Here is a 10,505-nt window from a genome sequence, read left to right on the forward strand (position 1 = left end):
GACAATTCAATCAACTTGTGGTCCAAGGTTCTCAAAAATCCTCCTATTCTAGCAAGAGCAATTCTCTTGACAATGGATAGCAAATACTTTCATGTGAACGTTGGGCTTTGCATTCTGTTCTTATCCATACACACCAACATGCACTAAGTTTCTTGGTGAGAATTGAGGTTGAGTTAAAATTAAGCCAGCCTTTATCTATGGATAGTTATTTTGAAGTTATCTCGACCAATATAGACCAATCATTCAAGCTCGCCCCGGCAGCTGAGACGGCATTCTTTAGTGCACATCTTGAAACCCAGCATGGATCCATGACTGCAGCAGCAATTAGATCCCCCTATCGGCCTATCCTCACTTTGGTCATCGAACTTTGTGCACCTCTCCCTGCTAAATTAACGAAAATGTTGACCTTGTAACGGTGATGATGGGAGTGGAGAGAGGAGAGCACCTAACTTGCAGAGAAGAGTTTAAACCAGTTTTATTTATATCAAAATTTGAACCATTCTTTCTATGATAAATTCATATCTATTGCTGAATCTCAATTGTATCAGAGGACAGTACTATTCGGCACAAGTTCCTTGACTTGAACAGACTATTGAAGGATTATGAAAATATTGTAATTTCAAATTTATGATCTCGCAAAATACTTGGAAAAATTATTCTTAATTCAGATAAGCTTTCCACAAGAACTTGAAAAAGAAAGAAACGTGCTGAAGCAGAAAATATTCCAGGATCAAACAAAGAGAAGAAAAAGGAAAAAAAAAAAAACATAATTTTGTACTGTTCATCATCATCACCAACTAGAAAACAAGTCCTCCCCACAGAAGTGTTTCTTCATTGAAATTGTGAGCCGTCTCCCTCAGTGCTTAGCATCTTCTTCCTCACAGAACTTTGAGTACTGGTCAGAGTCCATTAAGGATTTCCCTTCTTCAGAATTGCCCATCTCCACCTTTATGATCCATCCATTTTCATATGGGCTTGCATTAATCTGATGAAGATATTGCTTGCTCAGTAAAAAGTGTAATTAATAAGAGAAATAAGAGGATTAGAATCTAAGTAGCAGCATAATTACAGGAAGATCCGAAGAAGACAAAGAAACAGAAGTGTAACGCATCTTGGGTATGACTCTTTGCTTTCTTATTCTTATTCTAATGCCTAGTTCTCTCACTTTCAACAAATCATCGAATTACTTGACCATGAACTATGGAAACATCATTCTTTGGTATCAAAACATGAGCAAGTTGGTCTCTACATTTATGTACATTATCGTATGTATCATAGCCAAGTCAAAATCTCAGGGTTACAGTTTCGGCAAAGAAATTAGGGTACCATGAACATATGACAGAAGGGAGAATAACAAGAAATTGATACTATATATTTTCCAGTAGCCAGAGCAAGCAGAGATATCACTAATGAGTGAATTTGTATGTTAAGAGAACTTTACAATCAGCCCAAGTAGTAATTTCGTGTTATGTTACTGAGTTAAATTTGATTAAATAGACGAATTTACCTAAAATAACCAATAAGAAAACAACTACATCATCAGCAAGCAAAATGACATAATCGGTTCATTGATCAGTATTATCTTACAAGACATCCAGAAAGGTACGTTTTTCTTCTTTTCTTCAAATATTCAAAAGTTAACTAACCAGAATATTCTAAAACAAACTACTTCTAAACTCCCCTGCCCAGTGAAGTTGCAAATTATCAACATTTTAACTTTTCGAGAAATCCCAATTGTTCACAAAGAATATAAAATAAAATTAAAACAAAGAATTTCCATGCTTAGATAAGTGCACGTCAGTGACATTTTTGGCTTCAGTTGACACCGAAAAAGAATGAAACACATCAACATCTAAATCACAAGCCAAAATCCCACTACAAGGCACCATGACATGCCTGAGACATTTGAATAGGTTAGTATCTGCCACTTGACGGCATATCAAGGCATATAAAATAAGCATACTATCATATGAATGCACCGGCATCATTCAGATATGACTGAGGCCCATGAAAACGTGGCTTAAGATCTACCAGCTTGAGGATAATCTAAATTAATGTCACAGAACAGAGCAATAACATAACAAAGAGATTACCAATAAAGAAGGTACAATCACATTAAAACTATGCAAATAATGGACAATATATCGTGGACTCACCAAACCAGGAGAATTATTAAGTTCTTCATTAACTTCAACAACTTTCCCTGAAATTGGAGAGTTGATGTCACTAGTTGCTTTGACACTTTCCACAGCACCAAAACTTCCACCTTGTGTTACGGCAGTTCCCACTTCAGGCAGTTCAACATACACAACATCACCCAAGTGATCTTGAGCATGATCGGTTATTCCCACCGTAGCAGAACTACCGTCAACTTTCACCCATTCGTGAGTGTCTGCATACTTGAAATCCTTGATGACTGCAATCAGGGGAAAATACTTTGGTAAGATTGTCTCTTGGTGGAGAAGGTCATAAAATATTGCTTGGTTAGACATTAAAGCTATAACAAAATGTCAACATCATACTTTTCTTTTAGCGTTGTGAGAAACCTTTAGGTTCAAAGTCCATGATAAAGCAAATCAGGTTCTTATCAATGGAAAAACTGGTTAAGAGGGCATTATCAATATGATTTATATCAGATCAGATGGTCTAGATTAATACCACAACAATAGCGGAATAGAGTTTATCAACGTCGTATGGTTAAAAGGAAAAAATTCAGCAAATGGAATTTATAAGAAAAAGACCAATTAATTGATCACAAAATAGAAAATATTTTGGAAGTCTATTCATTACTGAATCAAAAAGATAATTTTCAAAAATACTATTAATATGATCTTCTATCATAAAAATCTATTAATTCTGAGCCCAAAAATCTACATATCAAATGCAAAACATAATAAAAAATGAATAATCAAAATATTCGCAACAAGCTAGCTTATTTTTCCAAGTGAATAGTTCTTGAGTGGCAATTAATGGAAAATTCAATGCAAAAAGATATCAAGTTCATATGCATTCAACTACTTGGGATTCAAAAATTACGGCCTCCCCCATATTTCCAATGACATGTGATTCAAAAAAATTTCAATATAGTCCACTATGTTAAAATTTGGGTGTGACCCGAATTTTTGATGAAGATAATTGAGAGTTCTAATTAAATTGCATATTAAGAAGAATTCTATTTGGAATGCTTTTGAAATCCTATTCGAAGCCTATTGGCGAATTCTAGTTGAAGCTCTATTTGGAAGTCTTATTGAGAGATGAAATTTGTATTGGACTTAAAGCGATCAACATAAGGAAACTTTTGGTCATTCTATTTCATCTACAACTCTAGTTCAAAAGCTTGGATTGTCACTATATATATTTGACTCTTCTTCTAGTTTACGTATTGCTAAAATTGTATTTTTTCTCAATTGGTTGTAAATGATAAAATTACTAGTTCATCTACAAATCTTTCTTATATCGTGCCATACTTGCCTCTCCTTTTTTTCCCAACAAATAGTATCAGAGCTATTGATTGTGATTTTGTTTGAGATTTTCTATTATAAATGACAACCATGAAGTATTAAATTTCGTTTTTGGATCGTAATACAAGATTTTCATTGTGGCAAGTGAAAATGCGAGCTCTTTTGGTCCAAATAGATTTAGATGATGCATTGTAAGGATTTGACAAGATGCTCACAACTTGGACAAAGATGAGAAGCAACGAAATGATCCAAAGGTATTTTTATGAATTCATCTTCATCTATGTAACAACACTATTCATGCTATTTTGAAGAAGAAGACAGCAGCTACATTATGGTTTAAGTTGGAGCAATTATGCATGGCAAAAAGTCTGACAAGCAAGTTGCATATGAAGCAAAGGCTGTATTTTGACCATGTTTTATACACATTCTTTCCAAAAAAAAATATTCTTAAACAATAATTTGAGATCATTTCAACCACACAATATTCAATAAAATAATATTACACGTAAATCCAAAAAGTTTTCCTTAATTTTAACCACACATTTCCCCACCAATACATTATTTAAAAATACATTTTTATAGAAATAATGTGGCTCAAACAAGGGATCTATTGTGCTCACTGCTTGCTTCGTTTTCGTCGTTAAGGAATACGATTTTGTACAGTTATGACACACTCACCATTGAAGACGTGTATGATACCTTGTTCTTAAATAAGAAGATGTAGTATCTGATTGGGGCTTGGTCCAGATGTGAAGAAACTCTTGTGGTTCATGGTGATCGATGAAGGGGTAAGTCGATGGTGAATTTCAGCAATGAAGTTTTTTTCTATTGTAAGAGGAAATGACACATCAAGAGGGATTGAGAGAAGTCGCAAAATAAAAGTAATTCATTTGCAAGTCATGGGAGGCAATCAGATATTTTGGACGAGACCAACGTAGCTGATGACTATTTGAGTGGCGGAGATGTGTTGACTATTTCTGACATAAAATCCAAGACTGATGAGGAATGAATTTTGGATACAGCTTGTGTGTTCCATATGTGTCCCAATCGGGATTTGTTTAAAGCATATGAAATAGTAACACAACGTGTCATTGTCATGGGAAACAACAAACCTTGTCAGGTGGCTAGTATTGGCAGGGTTAGATTGAAGTTGTTGGATGGAACAATTATAACACTTGGCCAGGTTTGACATGTTCCAGATTTGAAGAAAAATCTCATCTCATTAAGTACCCTTGATTTGAAGGGTTATGAGCTCTTTGAAGGAGGTGGAGTCTTGATGGTCCGGAAGGGTATCCGTGTGGTACTGAAAGGGCGAAAGAAGTCTCAATTGTACATCTTGCAAGGTCGTGCAGAATCAGTGAAGAATCATCAGTATAGGTTTAGTATCATGGTGGATACACAGTTTGGTACTGTAACTTTGAAAGTTGGCTCTGAGTCATTATTGAAGAACACTACTCCGTTGAGTTTGGAGGATATGGATAATTTCTCTTTGTGACCATTATCTGCGATACCATCGTGTTCAATTGCTAGGGAAGGACCCATTGAGGATAGGTACGGAGATGCTGATCTGGTTGCTTATGCCTTTTGTGGCTTTGAAAGTGTCGAAACAAGCAAGGGGCCTTCAATTAAAGAATTTGGAATTGATTCTGCTACAGGGTGTGCTTCGACTCTGTTTGATAGATCTCGAATTCCTTGTGGAAATTTTGGGAACCCGTGTTTGAGTTTAAGTATCATTTGTGGATATTGTTGTAAATGAAGAGTAATTTTTCGTGAAGTTGAGAAGTTTGATTCTGGTTGAAGAATTCAATCTATTTCGCTGTTATTTTTCCAAGTGAAGAAATTTAGAAGTTTCGTTCATTGAATCAAAATTTGTATCAAGGTGAAAATTGTTAAAATTTAGGTATGACCTGCATTTTTGATAAAGATAATTGACAACTCTAATTAAAGTGCATATTAAGAAGAATTCTATTTGAAATGCTTTTGAAATTTTATTCGAAATCTATTGGCAAATTCAAGTTAAAATTCTATTTAAAAACCCTATTGGGAGTTGAAATTTGTGTTGGACTTAAAGAGATCAAGGTAAGAAAACTTTTGGATATTCTATTTCATCTACAACTCTGCTTTTAGGACTTGAATTGCCCCTATATATATTTGACTCTTCTTCCAGTTTATGTATTGCTAAAATTGTATTTTTTTCTCCATTAATTGTCAATAACAAAATTACTCGATTCATCTGCCAATCTTTCTTCTTGTTTTTAATCTTATTTTTCCTTGTGCGATTAATACTTCGTATCGTGCCATATTTGACTCCCCGTTTTTCTTCCAACACACTACACTTCAATGCAGCATTTTACTGGGTTTTAGAATATATCAAGCACAGAAAACTGATTTATGATTATTATATAGATGCAACGAATGGAACCAAAATAATGAATGTCAAGTTGACAATATGGCTACAGCACACTCGCCGGTCCCGGCCAGCCAAGAATAGTCTCGTATTTCAAGAATCCAACAAAACACACTCATATTATACACCCCATCAATATATATACACCATAAGCATAAGAAAGTCCAATTACAAAAACATCAATGATCTTTTATTCAAAGTCCAATTACAAAAACATCAATGATCTTTTATTCATTCATTGATCCGGTGAACCCACGTTATATAAATCAGATCTTTATTGAAAAGAGCCCCAGATCACGCAGTTTTCATACAGGAAGTACATGAACGAGATTCATTAAACCGGAAAGGCAAATCAAGAAAACCATATATCCGCAACAGAGAAATAAATGGAAAAACGGTGCGTACCAGTGGCAAAGCCTCTGTGAAAAAGAGAGATCCTGAAGTATGAAGCAGCCCTTGATGCCCACAATTTTGAGGCCATGTTTTACAGAAAGGAACCAAAACTCACCGTTTGCACTCTGATGCAGTGGCCCGCACTCACAGAAAACACTATTTTTGCTCCGAAATAAAAGTTAGGCTTTGCGGTTTTTACTAGCTTAATAGGGCCAAAATTTTATTTTTCTCTTTTTGGGAAAGGGGGTTGGTAGGGTAAAAGTAAAATAGAAGTAGACAACTCTATAAAATGAAACTTGTATACCCAAGAATTTCTGAAATATCATGTAAGCCCATCCAAATTTATGGTTTGAAACTATTTACACATGGGTTGTTTTTAAGTAAGCTCGTTAAAACTTCAAATGCCATACGAAATGGTACATGTGACACAATGATAACATGATTTGAAACTAATAAAAGTTAAAATCAACATCAAAGGTAAATAAATTGAAAATTCCTGTCGATAATAAAATTTCTGCAATATGGTAGGCATATAGGTAAACATTATAAAACTAGGTGCCAATAGTTCACCTAAAAATTACAGGGTAGGTATGGGAGATCATTGAACTAGAAGGAGGTAAATAATTATTTCATCAAACAAAATAATGAAGTGGTGGGTTGGTATGTCAACAAACCAATACGATAAAAGTTGGTGAGTGAAGCAATTTTATATTGGAGTATTTTCCTTTTCTAAAGCTACCAATATAACTTTTAAGAAGAGTAATAATATTTGTAGTCGCTCATTATAATAATTGTCCTAGATGACTTGCATGGGGTGGTTATTAATTTAATAATTAATGTGATAGTTTTTTATTAACTTATAAATCAAATTACTAATCGTCATATATGTGCCACGTAGGACGATTACGGTAGTCAACAATTGTAAATAGCATTATTCTTTAAAAATATAACATATATTTCTAACTTTAGAGGACTCTACACTTCTAAACAGCCCATCGATTTGTAAATTTGCAAATATATATTGTTAGGTATTTTTTACATTAAGAAGGATAAATTTCAACTGCGGTCATTAAACTCTCAACAAAATCGCAGTTGGACTACTAAAACTTTAATTTATCTCAGTCACTACCACATTGAAATTGGGTCATCAAACTTTAATTGATTTCAAATTTCACCACTTCATCACATACAGTCTCCCAAGTTAATAAAAATTCCTCAATTGACAATCATACCGCAATTCGTTATCCATGTAATGGATGCGTGGAATGTCAATGTACCACTATGCCATGTCACAAAAGTGTTAAAATAAAAACATGAATATTATTTTCCAAAGGCATTTTTACCATATTCATGTATAGTGTGTCACGTAATTACGTGAAAGATTATAGCTGTCAATTAAGCAATTTTTGTCATTTCAGAAGGTGATAGGAAAAAGAACATGAAAGAGGGCGGAACTTGAAATTGAATTTAAATTTAGCAATTAAATTGATACAAATTAAAATTTAGTGACTCTGTTGATATTTCACTAAAGGTTCAAAAAATTTCATTTTCTTTTTACGAGTACAAGCCAACGACGTGACGCCCACCAACCATTTGCATCCTGCTCAACGAACTACAGAGAACAGAAAGATTCCCACCAACCACCCCCATTTGAAAAAATCTATTATGGCTTGTTTTCTAACATGGATTAGGCGGCATTAAAGATGAGAACAGAGTTATAATTTTGTTTATTGAACTGTTCTCACATTAAACGTTGTCTCAAACATAAATATAGGATAACAAACGCAGAAAAAGAATCGCTCGTCGTAATTTACCTTGGAAGCTAATACTTAGCCTTCTCTGATGGAATTGGATGAACTAACATTCTTAGGCCAACAGCATAACCAAATGACCAAAAAAAAATAATAATAATAATAAAATAAAATCTTTTTGAACGTATAAAATCAATATTATGAATCGAGGCATGTTTTGTACACACTACTTCACAATATAATTTGAATATCAAAACATAACTTAGAACCAACAGTGAATTATGATAAGTCGATTTGAAAAAATCTAAGGAGAGTCTGAAGCTGCTCTGTCAATTGTTATAGGCATATCCATAAGTTTCAAGCCCTGCTTCCCGCAACTGTTCCAAGAATTCTTCTGCTTTTTCATACAGGCCATCTCTTGCAAATGCAATCACTATAGCCGGTGAAAGTACAAATGTCAGGTTTATATTTTTGTTTCTCATTTCACTGAACGCCTATAGTGCCATTTAGGCTTTGCCATCCTGTACATTGAGAGAGAGACGGTTCAATGAGACAGTGAACTTCTAAAGATTTAAAACCATAAAAACGACTTGAGTATTCTGAATGATAGCATCTTGGGCAGAATATTCATTTTTTCATCACTACATGGAGGCATCAACATTTAGTGGCCATACAGACGGGTACATTTTCATGGTCTATGCCCTAATGTAATCTCTTTACTTTGAAAAGCCTTGGATGTGTATTCTGAAATCAGGAAAAGCGATAACAGTTTTCTTTCTGTACTTTGTGTCATATTCTTAGATTTACTGTACTTTGGTTCGATTAATACTGTAACAGACTACTAACAGTACAAATTCAGATGGTTTACTTATGTACAGACACAAAGTCAAGCTAGAGATAGAATCAAGAAAAAAAGACAAGTTTCAATACTTGGAAGTGGACAAGAATTGCATCTTTTATGGAGAGACAGAAGAGACTGTACAACACTAATTTTTTTCTTGTCCTATTTTAGAAACTCAGTTTAGGGGCAGATTCACAGTTGGCTAGCCATCACAGGTAATATGTCTGCTTTGTCAAGTTCATTGAAATGGATGAAGGAAGCTCGGGGAATGACTTGGCAAAGCAAGGTCAAGAATTTCTTTAGCTACTACAGTTTATCACATATGGATGGTGCGGAATAGGAGGATTTTTGAGGACCTTAAATCACAAGTTGATTGTATTGTTAGATGGATTAAAACATACGTATACAAAGTCATGTTTTCTTTGTATCTGCATGTTTTAATCCATTTTGAGTATCATGCATTGGGTCTATAGCTATTATCGTCTGTACGTCTTTCATTTTGTTTGCTCGGGTATATCCGGAATACTTGTAATCTTCACTTGAATGTTGTTTTCCCGAGTATACCTGGATTACTTATATATGATTTTTGATCAATAAAATTTCACATTTACAGATAAAAAAAAAAAAGAAAAAAATGTATTTAGGATGTCAAATATGAAATCGAAAAAAAGGCTTTATCTACACTTTCAATGAAGTGTTAATGGTTTTATGTCGAAACTCAGAAATCAAGAGATCGGTGGTGAAAGATCATTTAGCTATGCAAATTTGAAAGTATTCCTGTTGCCAGCACCAACAAGATCCAACAAATATTACTTCAAGACCTATTAGAGAAGCCAGTTGTGCAATGTTCATAAAAAATGCTCGAGCATGTAGAATTGACACTCAAATACCCATTCATACCTATCGTAATCCTTCTAGGGGAAATAATGAGGAGATAGATAAGAGGAAAATCAAATCCGTGTGAATTCTGTATCAGTATGATTAGACCCCATTGTTTATTGTGACGAAGTTGAACGGCTATGCTGATTAGGTCATCTCAAGTGGTATTAGTGGGAGGAAAAAATGTATTTTAGAATAGTAAATTGATGTAAAATGTGTGATTGAAAAATAAGAAAAAAATTTGATTTACGTGTAATATTATTTTCATAAAGAATGTGTGGTTGAAAAGAGTAAAGAAAAAATGCTTTTTGAAGAAAATGGCTACCAAACGGGGCCTAAAGAAGACAAAATTCAATTTACACCCACTTCCCTCTTTGCATAGTTTAGAATCTGCTTGGCAATGGGACTCAGCACGGGAAAATTCCATCAACAAACTCATATCCGCATTTCCATCCTTGACCTCTGAAAGAACCCCCTGTATCAAAATCAAGATTTAGGCATTGGCGCCCCCCGGTGCACATCTCAACTGGCAAATGACGGAGTTCTTCAAGGCGGGCAATTCAGAGGTCGCGGGTTCAATTCATGAGACTCTTGGAAGGCAAGGTTTACTCTTGGAAGATATGATATTTCCTGGAAGGCAGGAGTTCCTTAGAAGGTAAGGTGCATACATGGATTTGACTCGCTCGGCACTTTGGCAGTTCAATTGGGGAGCTCTTGGACCTTGACCAGTTTGGGGCACAACTCGCGATTCACCTAGTCTACGTGAAGAGGGG

The 10,505-nt window shown here is 34.7% G+C and overlaps 1 protein-coding gene across 1 annotated transcript; it reads right to left on the reverse strand.

Annotated features, from left to right (window-relative positions):
* Positions 1 to 592: 592 nt before the first annotated feature.
* LOC111407293 (glycine cleavage system H protein 2, mitochondrial-like) lies at positions 593 to 6,475 on the reverse strand. The gene is made up of 3 exons (XM_023036701.1): positions 6,274 to 6,475; positions 2,157 to 2,416; positions 593 to 985 (listed from the first exon to the last, which is right to left on the reverse strand). Exons 1-3 carry the CDS (start codon positions 6,347 to 6,349, stop codon positions 857 to 859), a joined length of 465 nt encoding a protein of 154 aa, XP_022892469.1. The 5' UTR covers positions 6,350 to 6,475; the 3' UTR covers positions 593 to 856.
* Between the last annotated feature and the right edge of the window lie 4,030 nt (positions 6,476 to 10,505).

This window comes from Olea europaea, chromosome 13 (assembly GCF_002742605.1).
Source record: "Olea europaea var. sylvestris chromosome 13, O_europaea_v1, whole genome shotgun sequence".
Taxonomy (NCBI): Eukaryota; Viridiplantae; Streptophyta; class Magnoliopsida; order Lamiales; family Oleaceae; genus Olea; species Olea europaea.

Bases quoted from the DNA above. Each gene is read 5' to 3' on its own strand.
- LOC111407293 (XM_023036701.1), bottom strand. From the start codon at position 6,349: ATGGCCTCAAAATTGTGGGCATCAAGGGCTGCTTCATACTTCAGGATC. The intron at 2,417-6,273 runs GTACGCACCGTT...CCCTGATTGCAG, and splicing joins TCACAGAGGCTTTGCCACTG to TCATCAAGGATTTCAAGTAT. The intron at 986-2,156 runs GTGAGTCCACGA...TATCTTCATCAG, and splicing joins TTAATAATTCTCCTGGTTTG to ATTAATGCAAGCCCATATGA.